We start from the raw sequence: 18964 nt of genomic DNA on the forward strand, positions 1-18964 counted from the left end.
TTTAGCACATTTCAATCACCCTAATAGCATCCCTGGTGCCCATTAGCAGTCACTCTCCTTTCCCACTCCCAGCCCCAGGCAACCACTAATCTACTTTCTGTCTCTAGAGATCTGTGGAAGGCATTATATCTTCACACATACATATGAAATATAAATCAAAAATACATCTCTCCTTTAACAAAATCCTACTTCTACAGCAAGATTTTGGTGTCTGTGATGTTTAAAAATTTTTAGGAACAAATAAATTAAATGTTGCAAAGAAACCTCCGAAAAACAGTCCTACAAACAACAGTTTTTCCACTGTAAAATACTATTTTAAAGCTTATGACAACCAACCAACAGATAGCATTTTTCCATCGTGCAATATTTTCCTCATTAAAGTCAAAAGTGTCCATTTTACTCTCTTCCAGTACTACCCCTACCCGCCCCCCAAATCAAACTCTTAACAGGTTAAAAGAGTTTATAGCACATATTCTCAACTTTATTTGCAGACAAAACCCTGGAGAGGTTTAGTCTCCTCCAAATTTGGATCACGAGCTGAAGCAAGCAAATGAAACTTCCCCAAATGACATCCTGTTCCATAGCTTTTTAAGGGTTATGATAAAGTTTCTAGACTCTCTTTAAAGATATTCTGGAAATTCATCAGACTAGTCAAAAAGCCACTAACTTCCTTAGCAATCCGGTGATACTGTGAGCGCTCCCCAGTTAATTATAGATCTGTTATTTTAAGGAACCATCATTAATTGAGATCTTTTAATTTATTTAACAAGGGGATATTATATAGCTTCTACAAAATAACTCTTTGCTCCTTAACAACCAATGGAAAAAATTCTTATCATGGTAAGTTAGAAGTTGCCTCCACCATATATACATATACCATAGTTCTCAAGAAAATATTCTTCCCAAACTGCCTTTCTCTATTAAAGAATTGACCATTGGTCAACATGACAAATGTATGAAATTGAGTCATTTCCGCATAACCCTCCAGCCCAGCACGACTGTGAAAGTAGATAAATCATGTTTCATTTGGGTTTGTACCACCTAATTGACTGCACTAAAACACAACACCCTTGTTCAGGCCAATTCACGGACTTCTGATAGCTGCCCTCGTAGGCTCCAGGTTGCCGGTTTCTGAGTCTAGTACGCTGCCTCTCACAAGGGTGCTGACCTGGTTTCTATTTTGAATTGGAATTTCCTCCTCTGGGGTGACATGATCCCCGCCCTCAGGGGCATTTGCCTGGGTCTCTGTTCAGTGCCTCACGTTGCCCCTTGCTCTGGAACTGAAGGGAATTCCAGGCTCACGTCCTGCAGAGTCCAGTGAGAAGACTCACGGACATTACGCTTCGCACATGGTGGGAACCAGGTTTTGTGAACCTCCCAAGCTCCTCTTAGGAGACACCAAGGTGATATTTACTCAGGAAGTTGCTGAGATCTAAGACAAGACCTGCAGGAAATGATAGCGGGAGGCCAGGTTGTAGGGCTAAAGCTGTAAAGACATCTCCATTCAAAGGGTCACAAGAATGCGGAAGAGTCAGCCAAAAGAAACATCACAGAGTGGGGCCACGTCCCTTGGCAAAACACGGGCTGCACTGGCAGGGCCAACGGCTCTCTCACGGCCCAGCTCTTGTGGCTGAGCGCTCAGCAAGCTATAGAGAGTTTAAAGAAAAGGGCAGTGATGTTTTTAGGGTCAGCCCTTGGAGGCCCTTTACATTCTTTCCTCTGAGGGAGTTCTGGATAACTAATGTAAAAGTCTCAAATGCAAAACAAGAACCAGCACTTTAAACCAATGAGTAAATGATATTTTTCAGAGTTCAACTCTCCACTTTGAACGGCTAAGAATAGCAATGCTCACGAAAATTATTCCACCTAGAATATTTACAAAATAAGCTCTGAAAAAAATACAAATTTTCACTTAAAAATTGCAAAGGATTTGTTTTCTGGTGACTTAGAGAAGGAGACAAGGAGGATAGGTTTCAGACACTCTAAGCCATATGTGGATGCATCTTACTTTTTATTCAAGAGGAAGCCTGAGAGTAGAGACTAGATATTATTCTTTTTTGAAATTTTCCTTTAGCACTGGACACACACCCCGTTCTCCACACATACTGGTGAATAAATGAATGTTCAATGATATTTTGCCCTTATCTGAACATACTCAACTTTCTTCTCCACGCTAACCATGTGTGTCCCCTTTCTTTTGCCTTCATTCTTATATAACAGTAGATCTATCTACAGCATCTGTGGTCATCTGGACATAGCTTTAGACCAGAAATCCACAAACCTTTTGGGTAAAGAGCCAGCTAGTAAATATTTTAGAGTTTGCATGCCATATAGTCTGTCGCAACTACTCAACTCTGCTGTTGTAACATGAAAGCAGCCATAATTGATACGTAAATGAATGGGCACGGCTATTTCCACGGACACTAAAATTTCTATTGCATATAATGTTCACATGTGGTGAACCAGTCTTCTTTTGACTTTTTCCACTGTTTAACAATGTAATATTTATCTATTCTTAGCTTGCAGGCTGTAAAAAAGAAAAAGCAGGCAGTGGTCCAGATTTGGTCCATGGGCCATAGTTTGCTGACCCCTGATTTAGACAATTGAGTGACTGCGATATGGTAGGTGCTCTATTAGGTATGAGCACCTACAGAACAAACTGAAAAACAAAACAGGATTTGGCAACTGTCCAATCGGTTGATTCGATAGAGGAAGACGGGGCAAAGGTTTCAAACTTCAGAGAGGAGATTTTTGCATGTGTGCATTATTTTTAATTTAGCGTATCCATTTACATGTCAAAATTGATCAGACTCATCAGCTAATTTCCAAATGTTGGCTCTGATTTGTTTGAACTAAAGAATTAATATATTTTTCTTCTGATTGTAAATGACCTCATCCACAATTTCAGAAGATGGTTTTAAAACAGGAGCTAAATTTATAGATCTTTCTAAAGTGGCACTAGTAAATTAAAGCTAATTTAAAAATGTCCTGGGAGGTGATTTTGGACGTTTTCCTCTTGATATATCGAGGAACCAGAGCTGCTAAGCCCAAGGGAGCAGGAGAAGACTGTGATGATTCTGTTTAAATGTTAATATATTCAGTCTATTTCTATAATCTTTCCTTGATATCTATTCAGTTATATCCAATCAATGTGGATTTGTGGGGACTGGTGTCAGCGGGATGGCCCCATCATCCTGCCTTTGTTGTTTAATTAGGTCATAAGGAAATACATATTGATATCCATGACAGAAAGAACTCACTGACCAAATAGGAACAAAATTGAGATAGGTCTGTGCCTTCTTAAAAATGTCAGTATTTTCAGAATTTGATTACATACTGTGGTAAAGTGAACGATTTGCCCTATTTCTTCACCCCTTACTGCACTCACACCCTTGCCATGGCCCCATCATGGAGGAAGTATATTTCCCTACCCAATGACATTAGACTTGGACGTGACTTGCCTTGGCCAATGGCAGGTAGGTGGAGATGAGAGCGTGCCAGAGTCCAGCCTATGCATTAAGAATTCGTAGTCGATTCTACTTGTCATATTGTGCCTCTGCACTTCTCCAGATAAATGCTGCCCCACCAACCTAGGCCCTAGAATAAACACATGTAGAACGGAAATGACCAAGGAGCCAAGCCCTGTAGGACTGGCAGCTTGACCTCGGGTCAAACAGCTGAACTCTGCCCGATAAGCCAACCCCAGCTGACCCACAGATCCACGAGAATAAATGATGGTCGTTTTAAGCCACTGAATTTCAAAGTAGTTTTTTATGCAGCATTAGTGCGGCGACAGCTAACTGATAGAAACACAACTGTACATTTTAGACAACACAGCTATAAAGTAAAGCACCATTCTGTGTGTCTGTGTGCACATGTGTATGCATGCCAAGTGTTCTATATTTCATTCCTGTTTAATGATATCCAAAATTAAAAAGTGTCCCCCAGTGCAGAAATCTCATGGAAGGCCCCATGGTTCTTCACACCAGGTTCTCCCTAGACACCCTACAATGGGTGATATGAAGTACCTGCATGGTAACGATGGTATTCCCTGCCTACCTAATTAAAAGCAATAGGTGGTCTAAGAATGTCTAGGTGTTAAAAAACATTCTCCCTTTCTAATAAAGATCAAGGCAAATCATAGAGTAAAACTGAGTACTAATTGAAGTATCCAATAAGAGTGCACCTAGGTTTGCAGAATCAGACAGCATCAGCCCTTTTTACACCTTTTTTTAAACAGTGGGAACCAAATAAATGCAGGAAGTCTTTATAACTGTGTCCCGATGATAAGCTTTCACTCCACAGCCATCCTGAATAAAAACAGCTATTAAGGTTTTTTTGAACCAGCTAATCCTGATAAGGTTCAAACGTTTCCCCAAGAGAGGTCTATGAACTGCCACTCCCTTCAAAATGAATGAATAAAAATGCATGTGTACCATCAACGCCAGGGTTTACATAACCCTTGTACTGCCCAGAGCACAACTGGGCCGTAGCTACCGCAAATACATGTGGGGCTTGTGTTTATCCTTGTTCATAAATACTTCTGGACGGCAGAGTGCCAGCTCTCATGTACCTTTTCCAGGCAGCTGCAAGCTCAACCATGCGGCTGTCATTCCTGAGATGGATGTTCCATTAGAACAGCCATGCAAAGAGGGAGCATGGAGCATTCACGCGGGAGCTAAATTCTGTGCTGTTTCAATTAAAAGCACTTTGCTGGAGAAAACACAAGAGTTGGAATTACAAAATTACCACAACGTTCAGCTAAAAAATACCAAACAGGATGTTCCTTATTTGTGGTTGTGTATGTTACTAACGACAAGAACACCAAAATCCTCTCTGATCTCATTATCAATTCACCTTAATTTTCTCCTGTTAGGTCTCTGGATGTTTTTGACATAAATGATCAATGGAGACAGGAATGTTCTCATTGTGCCGGAAGGACAGAGGAAGTAATTTAAAAGGTGTCATTTTATGGAGAACAGGTCAGTGGTTGCCCGGATTAGAGTAGGCACCAGAGGTAGGATGTAGTGTGGGTGTGACTACAAAGTGGTAGCATGAGGGAGCTTTTTTGTGATGATGGAACAGTCCTGTATCTTGAATGTGGTGGCAGATATGCCAAGAATATAGACACATGATAAAATTGCCTGGATCTCTCTCTGTGTCTGTCTCTCTCTCTCCATCTCTCGGTCCTTCCCTCCCTCCCTCACACATACACAAAGGAATGCATGTAAAAAACCGGTGAAACATGAACAAGGTGTGTACTCAAGTTAACAGTATTATACCAATGTCAATTTCCTGGTTTTGATATTGTACTGTAATTATGTGAGATGCTATCATTGAAGGAGGCTGGATAAAGGGTACATGGAATCTCTTGGTTCTACTTTGGCAACTTCCTGTGAGTCTAGAATAATTTACAAAATGAAAAGCTTTTAAGAGTGTCATCTCAAAGGTAACATCTCAAGCCAATGCCATTTTAACAGTCAGCCACTGTGCAGTGGTTCAAGCACTGAGACTTGGCAGTCAAACCGACAAGGATTTGAATCCCAATTCTACTACTTACTAGCTGTGTGACCTTGAAACAGATCTAAACTCAGTGCCTTGGTTTCCTCATCTTGTAAATGGGGATGATAGTAGGACCTACCTCACAGGGTTCTTGTAAGGATTAAATGAGATAATATGTCCAGGGCTCATGGAAAGCATTCAATAAATATTGGCTATTATTATTATTAAGACTGCAAGTCAGCCTAAATATTTCTAAGAGCTCTAAGTTATTGATTAATTTGCTGACATTCAAGCACATACTGTCGGGCACGTGCTCCATGTGACCAGGGATATGGCGTCTAGACATGGGCCCTGGTTCTGGCCTCCGCCCCTTTGGATTTTTCAGTTCTGTAATGAATATGGTCTTTAGAGGCGCAATTACATGCAAGATGGATGTTATGAAAGTGGATGCACAGGGGCCTCGAGGAGGAACTAACTTAAGAATGAGAGTCACTTGCTGCAGTCAAGGTCGAAAAGGGAGTTTTTCTCTCTGCTAAGCTAACTGGAGTACAGGGTGGGTCACCTGCAGTCCTCAGCTGCAACCACTCCTTTACCAGCAGATATACATGAGAAAAAAGCACAGGTTAACCCATCGGCGTTGATGTATAACTTTAAGCGTCAAAACTCTTTACCCACCAACCAGAAAAAGAGGTAAACTGATTCTTCCTTTACCATTGTTTGGAAAATAAATTACATTAGATGATCCTATGGGGCTTAGAGGGAAAAAAATTTATTACAGTTTGAATTTGCATTAATAAATTTAGACCAAAGCATTTCTGAATTAAGCATGGAACTTCTCGATATTAAATTAATTACAATGTCTATGTAAATATATACTGTGTAATACGTGAAGAGTTAAGTACTTTAATAGGCTTGTGATGTGAATATTCTTAAAGACATGCACATCATATGTAGATGGAGTTGGTCTGACACATTACTAGTTTAAATGTGGTAATTAAGATAACCCACAGGGGAGAGGAAAGAGACATTCTAAGTAGTTTGGGAGTCCTCTATATTCTCAGGACTTTAGGGTCTTTCATAAAGTAATTAAATCCCAAACAAGACTGAACATGCATATGATGAATTTTCTGTTTGCCAACTCTCCCCCACTTCTGCCAAAACAAGACAAAAATTCCTGCCCTTCTCTGCGTTGGTCTGTGCCCTCTGAGACTGACCTCAATGGATTTGTTGGGTTTGGTACTAGAAGGAGATGAGTGAGCAGGAAGACCAAGAGGTCAGAGTATTTACCTATTGTCCCACGCCATCCCTGCTTCTTTATATTTTGCCCTTGCTGCAATCCTCGCTGGGTACATTTCCAGGGTCCCTTCTAGCGAGGTTGGCAGTCATCGGGTTCTGGTAACACTGGACCCTCTCTGTGCCCACGTGCTAACAGCGTCCCCGCTGCTAATTGCTGTGTGCCTCACCACCCCTTATTGATTCTTGTAAACCTGTTGACACATCCATAATAGTCCGTTCCTTAAGTTAGGCCTTTTTGAGTGTCCCATCTGTTTCCTGCCACATCCTGATGGATACAATGCCCTTGCCTGTGAGTCAGCAGCTAAGGTGGGAGAATACCTCATCTTTTGAGATCCAAGTTAAGACTGTGTTTTACATTTTGCTTAGACAATCAAAATGACATCATAATGGCACTGTTACAGGTCATGTGCATAAAGACTTACAAAAATAATACTATGTGTGACCATTTTCAAATTCCCCCAGCAAACTTGACATTCCATTTTCTTGCTAAACGATTATTACGCTGTGGATCGAATTAAAATGGCACCACCAAGTACAGAATCCAGAACGATGTCCGAGAGTCCTGTCCACGATGGGCGGCACCCACCTGGCACAGGGGAGCTCAGCAAATACACAGCTGAGGCACTCCACACACTGGTGACATGCTTCTAGTCTCTTCATTTCACTTGGATGGACACCTTTCTTTACCAGAGATTTCAGTCAGCTACAGAAAGGGGTCATTCAAAAAATATTTTTAAAGTTGATTCATCTGAACATCTTTTGCTGTTTCCATGGCAACTTTTCCCCAAAGCCATAACTCCAAATTCTTCTGAAAACTTCATCTCAGAAATCTAATGTATTTGGCACTCCTAACACTCAAATTTTACTCTAAAAATTTAACTTAGAAGAGTTCTAAGAATGTGTCAAGCAACCAAAGAAATGGGGAGAAAATCCTGACTGGTTTTCATTTCAAAGGGTTATGACATCTTTCAAGGAAAGAGCCTTTAGTAACACTGATTATATTTGAGTGAATAAAGTAGTCTTATACGTTGTGTATAACTTATCCAAACTGAGATGTATCTCATAGCCACATCCAAGCAGTCACCATAAAGACAGAGAAAGCAGTACCATATAAAGATGGGTGGCAGTCCTTATTGTTTCATTTGATCTATCGTTAAGTTTTTAAGTATTCAGAAAGTATTTAAGAATAAAATAAATCAGAATAGTTGATCTTTTGAAAATAAGGTTAGAACCAGAAAATCTGAGAAGGTACATTATACTAAATTAACTGTATTCGTTTGTAAATGTTGGTGATCTTAGTCCAAAATTTTGCAAGCACCTAAGACCTTTAAATCTATTTACTCCCCATTATTTTGGAGCTTACAATCTAAAACAGGCCGTGCTAATTAACATTCACTGATGTGGCCAGGACTTGAGAAAGTGCTCCACAATCCTTGTTGGTGGCAGATAGGCCACCAACGCAACTGCCACCCTGGGCTGATCGGGAAGTTGTTTTCGGTTTTTTTTTTTTTTTTTTGCAATTGACATTTGTTCATTTATTTACCCTTCATCGTGCAAACCCCACTCCTGTTTCAAGGGAATATATCATTATATCGAATTATTGGTCCATAGTCCACATCTCCCACTATGAACTCCCTAATGGGAGATCTTCCCTCTCCCCGTTAAAACTAACATGAAATCATGTGACCTGTTCCAGCCAATCAGATGCTCCCATATAAGACTTTGCCACTCCAAGAAGTAATACAGAGATGCAAGGATAGTTAGAAACCATTTAAGTCTGAGTACAAATGATAGGATGATGAAGATCATAGCAAATTTCTCTAATTTTTAAAATTTGAAAGCGAATGAAGCACTTATTCTTTTAAATCCAATGCCTTTGAATCCAGTTTGCCTCCTTAGCAATAGCAGTGGGCAATGACTCAAACCTGACTGGTCTTATCCCTCTGTCCTCCTGGGTGGGCGAGGGGCCCACATTGGACCAATAAGGTGTGTCTTGACTGGGAGATTTTTAACCAGGATGGAATTGAGAGAGAAGAGCTGGGAGAAGCTATCTTCCTCCTCCTTCCTTTTGTTTTTCTTTCAGTGCTTTCGCATTTCCCCCAGAGCAGGTCAGTCCACATCACATCCTCAATGACTGACTGCTGGACAGAAGCAGGCCCTAGCTCCTTACTCACACACAGTCACAGATCCAACATCCAAGCACGCGGGCTTTCTGAGAATCCCTCACATCCTAGTTGGGAGATTATGATTCCTGATATTAGAGCCAGGACTATCAGATTTAATAAACTGGTATTCCAGCTATATCAGAATAGAGGCAGTGAATTGAGATAAGACCATTAGACATTAATAAATCAAGAAGTCAGCTAAAGTCTGACACAAGAGAGAAGATAGGAAGCGTTTAAAAAACAAGATCCAAGATTACAAAGGGCATCAGAGTTGAGGAGTGAAGAAGCAAAAAGCCCAAGGCAATGAGGCTTCTGGAAGGGCCACCATCACCCTTCTCAGAGTAATCTCCCTCTCCCCCGCAGTGTGAAACATCATGTTCATAACCATGACTCACATTTGGAACAGGTAACTCACATTTTTTCCAACTCTTAAATAGCAGGGAAACATGTATAATTCATTTTAGAGAGGACTATACAAAATGAATCTCAAAAGCAGCAAAGATTTTGATGTCTACAGAGATATATCTAAGGCAAGGTTTCTTAATCTCAGCACTATTGACACTTGGGCTGGACAATTCTTTGTTAGGTTGTGCTGTGCATTGTTTAGGATATTCAGCAGCATCTCAGGTCTCTACCTACTAGACGCCAGTAGCACCCCTTGCCAGTTGTGACAACCAACAATGCCTCCAGACATTTCCCAGTGTCCCCTGGTTGAGAATCACTGGCTTAGATTACCTAGAAAACGGATGCTGAGGGACACATTGCCAGACCATGCTATGTAGAGGAAGCGTTCCTACGCCTCCTGTATCCTTAGTGGGTTCAGCTGAAATGAATACTAGAGTACAAAACAAAAGACCTCTCTGAAAACTTGGACTCCATTACCTCAGGGTCACCTCAGGCGAAGCACTGGATTGAACTCTCTGGATCACTTTGCCGCCGAATCCTAGGCTTTGTAGAGGCTTCTTGAACAGTAAGTGGTCCACCATGTAAATTAATTGGTGGTTTCCAAACGTGGCTGATATCAGAATCACTGATTCCAAGTCTAGGCCTTGGAGATTCTCATTTAGTGGAAATTGGGTGAAACCCTGAAGCCAATATGTTTTGCAATCATCAGCTGACGATGAGTGAAGCTTTGAACCCGCTGGTATAATCTATTATAGGTAAAAACACCTAGGCAGCCAGATTCATTTCCTCATAGATATTTATTTTGTGCCCATCCTGTACCAGGACCCATTCTAGGCAGTGGGGATATCGTGGGAAAAGAATGATTAGGTCCCTGCCCTGAATAAGCTTACACACCAGTAGGGAGAGTCAAACAATGTATAATGTACCAAGTAGTGGAGCAAACAATGAAGGCAGCATCTAGTGTGATATGATCAATGGTAACTGATGGGGCCAGAAGCACTTTGGAGAGAGCAGTCGGGGAAGGCAACTTTTTTTCCTACAACTTGCAGGATATAAAAAAAAAAGCCACACAAAGAACATCTGAGGCAGAAGAAACAGTAAGAACAAAGGTCTGGGGCAGGAAAGAGCTGGTCACATTTGAGGAACAGAAAGTACGCTAATGTGGCTGGGCAGTGGTAAGCTGAGGGAGGGTGTTAGGAAGCGGGGAGAATTATGTAGGACGACTTGGAAGACCAAGGTCAGGGCTGAAGGTATTAGGCTAAGTGTAATGGAAACCAACCAGAGAGCTTTAAGCACTGAAATGTCACAACTTCATTTTCTTTTTAAAAGGTCCCAACTGGTCCCAGGACTGGAATATAGGGTTACCATGTCGTCTTAGTGAGGACAATGGATGCTGCAGGTTTGGATTTAGGTAACAGCAGTGCAGATGGAAGGAAGAGGATGAATTTGGGGAGTGCTGTGAAACAGACCTGGCAGGGCTGGCTCAGAGATTTAATGTCGGGGGGTGCAGGAAAGGGAGGACTCCAGGATGACCCCTAAGTGTCTGGCTCGGGCAGCTCGCCAAGTTGCCAACCATTTACTGAGATGGAAAAGACCAAGAGTGATACAGGTGAGGGACAAGTGAGGAATCAAAAACCCAGTGAAGAGTGCATATGACTGGACAATAATATCACAATCAAGTTGGGACTCAGGTGTATTTGGTCCAGGGTTATCACAATGCGGGGAAAAGGAAAAGGAAATAATAGAAGTTTACAATCAGAAAGGACTAGGCAAAGGGTAGCATTTGTTTTCTTATGATTGACAGATATCTCTTCCATGCAACATCCAAGAGGAATCCGATTGTTTATCAACTAGCAGTGGTGCTTAAGAAGTGTTTGGAAGGATGGGAGAGGTGGCTTCCTAAGGTGATGAGAGTTCCAGACCAAAGAGGCCACATACAGACAAAACTGAGTGCAGCAGAAAAGAATGCATATTGGAAGGTGGGGGCAGGTGGTTGGAAAGGTACCCATGATTAGTAGAGGTGCTAATTAAGGTGATTCAATAATCTCCCACTTATCTGTAACTTGCAAAATTTTGGCTTTCGTGAGGCGACAAATGACTAGCAAACAGTGTTATAAAAGTGAATTCTGAGCCATGCAGCAGGTCAGTACAAGTTCCGCTGAACTTCCTAAGATGTCTACACTGGCAGAGCTGATGGATGATAACGGATTCATATCAGCTCAGCCCTGCAACAGTGCCCATTTCTGGGTGTCTTCGGAATTACCAAAGAATATCCTGTAATCAACACCATTGAATTATTTAGTGGACTTAATGACGTTAAAGTCTTTCAAAATCGAATGTTCATAGAAAGCAAACTTGGAAATTATCATATTAAGACCTCAACTGATTTGGGTGAAGAAAGGCTCCCTGGCAGGGTAAGCAGCTTAGCCCTTCCAGTGGGTTCCTTAGGGAGGAGGAAACTTAAGCAGAGCAAGGAAACAGTCAGCATTTAATGACAAGGCTGTGGTCAAGAGCACAGATAGTGGGGCAACTGCACCAAACAGGAAGTGAGGCCAGCGACAGAGAAGCTCAGAAGTAGGCCGGTCCAAGGGACGAGAATGGCTGCATCCTGACTCCCAGACGCCACGGGGAGACATCCCGAGTCGGAGTCTAAGCCCCCTGCTTTTTGTCACACCTCCGTGAACAGAACACACATCACCCATCCATAGATTTATCTGAGCCAGCGGCAACAGGAAATCTTGTTTCCCTTTCAGAAAAGGGGGTGAAAATAAGTGTGTGCCTCCAGGGAGATGCTGGGGATAATAGTATTCATAAACTGTTCCAAAATGCCTCTGAAGAGAAAAACAAATACCATATGCTAACACATATATATGGAATCTAAGAAAAAGAAAAAAAAAGGTTCTGAAGAACCTAGGGCCAGGACAGGAATAAAGACGCAGACGTAGAGAATGGACTTGAGGACACAGGGAGGGGGAAAGGTAAGCTGGGACGAAGTGAGAGAGTGGCACTGACATATATACACTACCAAATGTCAAATAGACAGCTAGTGGGAAGCAGCTGCATAGCACAGAGAGATCAGCTCAGGGCTTTGTGACCACCTAGAGGGGTGGGATAGGGAGGGTGGGAGGGAGATGCAAGAGGGAGGGGATATGGGGATATACGTATATGTATAGCTGATTCACTTTGTGATACAGCAGAAACTAACACAACATTGTAAAGCAATTATACTCCAATAAAGATGTTAAAAAATAAAAAATAAAAAAATGAATAAATCAAAATAAAATAAAAGATTAAAAAAAAAATGCCCGATAATTTGTTCTAAAACTAACACTCATTCGGGACTTCCCTGGCGGTCCAGCGGTTAAGACTCTGTGCTTCCAATGCAGGGGGCGTGGGTTTGATCCCTGGTCAGGGAGCTAAGATCCCACGTGCCATGTGGCGCGGCCAAAACATAAAAAAATTTTTTTTAATTAAAACTAATACTCAGCGCAATAATTCACCTGAAGAAGTCACCATACTTAATTGCATGGCTTGTCATGAAATTAGACATCTGTCACATGATCTTGGTAGACAATCAAGGTTTGTAATATTTTGTTTGTGGTTAATGGAAGAAGGTATATGAGGACTGTTGGGAAAGGTAGCTTACGGTAATCTTTAACCCAGGCCAAGTGACCTGACTTTTGGGGGTCAACAAAAGTGGGAGAACACTGTTAAAGCCGTGATCATTGAAACTGGAGTGACTCATTATTCTACCCCCAGCACTTGTGCTGTGTTTGAGACTCTCTCTGAACCTCTGTGTTGGTCTCTCTCTAAAGTTTTGCATGTTCATTGTACAGAATATATATATATATAAAATACTCAGAACATTTACTGTGTCTTCTCTTTCTCGATCTTATTACACAGTAAATGTCACATCTTCTTAGAAACATACATGAAAATCAGATAGACCAGGGGGTCTCAGGCGGGAGCAATTTTGCCCCCCAAGGGACATACGGCACTATCTGGAGATACATTTGGTTGTCATAACTGGGGGTGACGTGGGGCTACAGTACTGGCGTCTAGTAGGTAGAGATCAAGGATGCTGCTCCACGTGCTACGGTGCACAGGACATCCGCACAACAAAGAACTATCCTGCTCAAAATGTTCATTTTGCTGAGGCTGAGAAACCCTGAGAAAGACATAAAGATATGGCATTGAACTTAATGGATATTTAAATTTTGCGTTTTGTCTATACCAGTCCAATTAAAGAGCTATCTGGTCGTGTAATTCAACAATATGGATGGTTACGTTAAGTCACTGAAGGTACGGTATTTGATTGTTGGTTTATTATGGTGACAAAAGAGGAAGGGGTGAGGATAATTTGGCTCATCTATCTCAGTTCTCTAAATGAGTCAGATGAGGTCTGTGGGATCACGGCACCTGGATAAAATTCCCCGTTCTGTCACCAGCTGCACCTGTGCCACCTTGAACTCCACCGCCCTAAGCTTGGATTTGTTTAGCCACAAAATAGAAAACGTGTCTAACCCACCAGCCGGATTTGAGGCTGAAAATGACACAGACTGTGTCCAAACACTTTGCAACTTGTAGAAGACAATAATAATGAGAAACTGCAGTTTCTCTAGAAGTGCCGCCAGGCAATCATTGATTTGTGCATGTCACCCTTGACCCTCATACTCTAGCACCTCTGTAGCCCATCCAAATGCAGGCTGGCTGGTTCAGCGCCCTAAACATCTCTCAACTATGCTGACTGCTCTCAACCTCCAGCCCAGCTCGAGTGTAGGTCATCTCCTCTCATCTCTCCCTGGCCCAAGTGCCAGGATGCACTCTAACTTCTCCCCACCCTCGACTCCTTCCAGGGGCCAGAGCAGGATTTTCAAAATGCAAATCTGACCAAGTCACCAAAAGGCATCAAGGACGACACCCAGCTGGGAGGATGGAGTCACCATAAACTCCATGTGGGAAAACCGTGGGAGGAAAGGTTGGGAGGAAAACATTAGCTGCATTTTTGTTATGATGATAAAACAAGACAGTTGTGCTATACTTTGGGAAAGTGTTAAGTGATTTTATAAATGCAGGATGCTCTTATCTACTTAAGTGTTTGTATTTCTCTCTTTGTGACCATTAGGACCATTTAAAAAGATGAGTGAAGAGTTCATAACAACTCTTAACATTTTCACTATTTAATCGTCTTTGGAAAAGTGACCAAATAGCTGGCACACAATAGGCACTCCACAAATGTTTGGTGAACGAATAAAATGTGAGCCACTGATTTCTTATATGCAATCTCACCTTGGACAAATGAAAAAAGCACTGAAGGAAGAGTATTATTATATACTTGCCCCTGGATTATATTTCAGAGGAGGCAAGAGGTACTGAGGACACATGGAGGATAATTCTTTTCGAGGAAGATACAGACACAAAAAGCCCGCAGGACTCCAGGACAATACACAGTGGGGCAAAACCAAGATGAGCGAAATAGTGGAATATTTATGCTAAAAGGCAAAACAAGCTCTTGGAATGACCTAAACCACTGTAGGGGAAGCTGACGGAGAGTGCAGCATTAGAATAGCTCTTAAGCCATAGAGAGTTATGTTAATATGAAAAACAATGGGTCACACTTAATAAAGAACATTCTTTTGACTTGTGACTGATACCGTGCTGCTGGATGCTGCTGCTTTATCATTCTAAAGTATGCATAGGAAACTTCAGAGGACCCAGTGACTTCTTCCAGCTTGAGAGCCAACATATTCCCTCTGGAACCTTCCTTTTAAGAGTCTTAAATCAGAAAATATGTATGTGGTGATCTGTGCTAGAATAAAGGGCTATTTCATCAGCATATCTTCAGAGTGCAAGAGGAGACATTAACATCAGTTTGACTCTAAGTTTATGCTTTTAGGAGAATGAGACAGCTGACTGAAAATAATTTTTAAATTGTTTTGTGATGCATTGGATGTATTTGCATAATTGAGGCAATAATCATTCATAGAATGAATAGACTTTTTTTTTTTTAAGGAGCCAGGTATCACCTTTCCTCCCTCACCTTGTAAATGACATTGACACCTCAGATTGCAAATTAAAGGGCACCAGCACACAGTTCAAAATCTGAAAAAGGTAGTGCGGTGAAATGCTGATTAGACATAAAGAGCACAGACTCTAGATCCTTCAGTGCAAAGAGACCTCTGCCGAAAACGGGTTGTCCTGAATACCGCTTTAAAAGGCAAATCGCTGAGCCATTTGTGTCTCAAAAAACAAAAACAAAAAAAACCCCCACATACAAGCATTAGTAACTTACTAGTGTCTCACTGGGCATTTCAAGGCAAGTAACCCTGGCAAAACTAGAGAACGAGCCATCATACGTTCCTAGAACGTGTGCCTGAGAAGGAACCTTAACGATTTTCTAACTCAGGCCCTCTTTTTTTCCAGCGCAGCAAAGTGAAACCGCAGAAGTTCGCAGCGAGCACTGCGGCCCACCCCCGGCTGATCCCGGACCCCACTCTGCGCCCCGGGAAACAGCTGGGGCAGCTCGGGGACCTCTGCACCTACCGCCCCTGTCCACCTCGACTCCTTCCGTGAAAACTTTCCTTTTTTTAATGTGGAGAGTGCATTTTGGAGGACACGAATTCCAGACAGATAACTGTCTCTGCCTTATTATCAATGTTGATAATTCTTGTCTTAAGTTTCTGCCTGCTTCCCTCCAGTTTTGAAAGTTGGCACCCAGCATGTCCAATCTCAACAGTGAAAATCATGTCAAGGAAAACTCAATAAAGTAGCAGATGCCAGAACAACTACAAGGCTCCGCGTCAAAACGGCACATCTTAGAAATGTTCAAAGACTGGGGTAAACTAACAAGGACGCCTGCCGGCTTCCTGGAGGCGGCACTCAGAATCTTCAGAAGTAGCACTCATTCCTCAGAAACATCTTCAGAAGTAGCACTCATTCCTCAGAAACATCTTTATTTTCATTCTACTTTTTTTTCTTAAGTCTTTTCTCTTTCTCAAAAATAAACTCAATCTCGAATCTGGATTTGGTCAGTCGGTCGTTAACCTTGAAATCTTGACTCCTTCTTTAAAGGAGGCAAATCCCACGAGCTTTTTGTCCGGTGTGTCCTGCGGTCCCCAGCGCCCCGTAGTGCCTGGCATACAGTAGGCCCCCAATAAATGTGGAAGATTTGAGTCAACAGGGAGAAGAGAGGCCACCGACACAAGACCCCCTGCCACCTTCTTATATTAATCAGAAAATGTGCAACACTGTGTCCCGCTAAACTCCCTGGGAGTTTGCTCCCTTTCCAAGGAGCAAACCCGCGGCACCCCAACCCGCCCTGCAGCATTTCTCCGGAGGGTCCACTGGCCACACGCTGCCATCACCAAGCGGCCCTGCCTCCCGTCCACTTCTGCAGGGCATGTGACCAAAGGTTGAGTGGGCAAACCTGGGCCCAGCCCTGGGAGCCCCATTTCTCAGCCCTGGCCAGCGAGGCGGCGGCAGGGTCCGGCCCCCGGCCCCAAACGCAGTGACCACTGTGCGGGGCAAAGGACCACGGGCTCCGGGGATGGGGGCTCCCCTTCTAAGGGGCACCTGAGTTTCTGAGCAGATGACACTCGGGGTGACGCACGCGGCACTCTTCACCCACCCACCCGCCATACACACCGAGGACCTCTGGGGAGCCACGGATCCTTTCAACCCCGCGCTGTCGCCTCCCAGGCCGGCCAAGTGGCGCCCCCTGTCGCCTCTGAGCGCGCCGGGACACTCACCGCGTAGTGCAGCTGCGGTTTCTCGCGGTACACCGGGTCCCCCATGTCGCCACCGGGGAGGAGTGGCGGGCTCCCGGGCGCAGCCTGGGGTCGTGGCGCCTCTCCGGGGTCCCCCTATTTTACCGCCATCCTGGGGCAGCCCCCGGACTCGAGCCCTGCTGCCTGCGCCCGGAGCGCGGTGCAAAGCGTCCCGGGCACCAGCGTCCCGCCGCGGAGCCGGCGGGGACAGGGAGGAGGCGACGGCGAAGGGGAAGGAGGAGGAGGAGGAGGAGGAGGAGGAGGAGGAGGGAGAGGCCGAGTCAGATTCGATGGGCGGGCATTTAATTCCTTCCGCTCCTGGCTGGCCCCAGTCGCGCCCGCCGCCGCCAGCTGTTGGGGGCTACAGCGACCGAGCGCGCCCACGACAGGTGTCAGGGCGGCCGGCGCTCCTAACTCCTGCCACCCCGCCCCTGCCCAGGCCCGTGGGACCCGGGATGCCAGGGCTGGGGCTGCTAAAGCCTTCAACACCAGCGAGAGGGCGAGCTTGGGTTTCCAAGAAAGAGAGACTTTGACTAACTTCGAAGGAGGTGTGGGTCTGATGCCGAAAGACGATTCGGAACCAGCCCGGCGAGGATGCAGTTTCAGTCTTTGGTCTTTGGAAAGCCTTCCTCTGGGAGAGCGTCAGTGGCGGGAACCGTAGGAGGGGCAAGCGGAGAGGGACCAAGTAATGCTGCTCGAGGGAACTGCTGAGGAGGAGCGGCAGGGCTGGAGGCTTGCGGGGCCGGGCCGCTTTGGGCAAACTGAGTCTCAGAGGGCTTGCAGGACCTGTGCGTGTCTAGGGAACCGGGCTGGAAGGGGGAGCCCTGGAAAATCTGCCCGAACTCTGCTGGAACTGAGGACTAGGGGTGCCAGGCTGGACCTGAGTTGGGGGCGGGGTGCTCAGAGCCCTCCTTTCTATGTCTTAGCAAATCAGGAAACAACACAGCAAGGATTTGGAAATAGAAGAAACGTCCACGATTTGCAAATTCTGCCAGATAAACCAAATCATTTTAACACACACTGGAGATTCACAACACCACCTAAAACTGGCCTCTGCTCCGCAATCCCCTCGTGGAAGCCTACACTTTAAAACATCGTGAAGAGTGCCAAGGTCCCTCCCCAGGCCTGATATTCTGTGATTTACCTGCAGCCTCCCACAAGCTGCATCCAGACAAAAGTAGGGTCTGGGGCCGGAAGTAGAGACTCCAGACCCTGTGAAATCAATCAATCCAAGCCCAAGAGTGCTGGCTATCAAGTGGAAGATGGATTTGTGGGTGGCTTGTGTCAATTCTTCAGGGTCCCACTATACTGGACTCCCTGCGTGGCCCTCCACCTGCTGGGGAGAGGGCTAGGAAAATAGGCTGCAGCCCTGTGTTTGAGTCCTTAAAATTTGGTTGGGCGAACCACCCCACTGGCATAGAAGACTTTAAAACAGTTGGCAGCATAGTTGCAAACAGCAGTGAGAATGTGAAGCCAGGGTGCAGGTATCCTAAAGAATCTACTACTAGATATCATGACAGTTCATCTGCCTGGAAAACTGTAAGATTATATCTACTGAAGCTGATCATATGCCTACCCTCTGACCCAGCAATTCCACTCCTAGATATATAGAGAAATGGGTGCCAATGGCCTTCTCATGTATAAGAATGTTCAAAATATCTTTAAGCAGGGGCTTCCCTGGTGGCGCAGCGGTTGAGAGTCTCCCCGCTAATGCGGCGGACACGGGTTCGAGCCCTGGTCTGGGAAGATCCCACATGCCGCGGAGCAACTGGGCCCGTGAGCCACAATTACTGAGCCTGCGCTTCTGGAGCCTGTGCTCCGCAACAAGAG

At 44.2% G+C, this 18964-nt stretch overlaps 1 protein-coding gene across 1 annotated transcript in view; it reads right to left on the minus strand.

Moving 5' to 3' along the window:
* The window catches only part of ARHGAP6 (Rho GTPase activating protein 6), a 264909-nt gene extending 247566 nt beyond the window's left edge, over positions 1 to 17343 (minus strand). Inside the window, exon 1 of the mRNA XM_036840648.1 lies at positions 17117 to 17343. Within this exon, the coding sequence (XP_036696543.1) occupies positions 17117 to 17161 (45 nt within the window). The 5' untranslated portion in view covers positions 17162 to 17343. The remainder of the gene's footprint in view (positions 1 to 17116) is intronic.
* Between the last annotated feature and the right edge of the window lie 1621 nt (positions 17344 to 18964).

This window comes from Balaenoptera musculus, chromosome X, assembly GCF_009873245.2.
Source record: "Balaenoptera musculus isolate JJ_BM4_2016_0621 chromosome X, mBalMus1.pri.v3, whole genome shotgun sequence".
Lineage (NCBI taxonomy): Eukaryota > Metazoa > Chordata > Mammalia > Artiodactyla > Balaenopteridae > Balaenoptera > Balaenoptera musculus.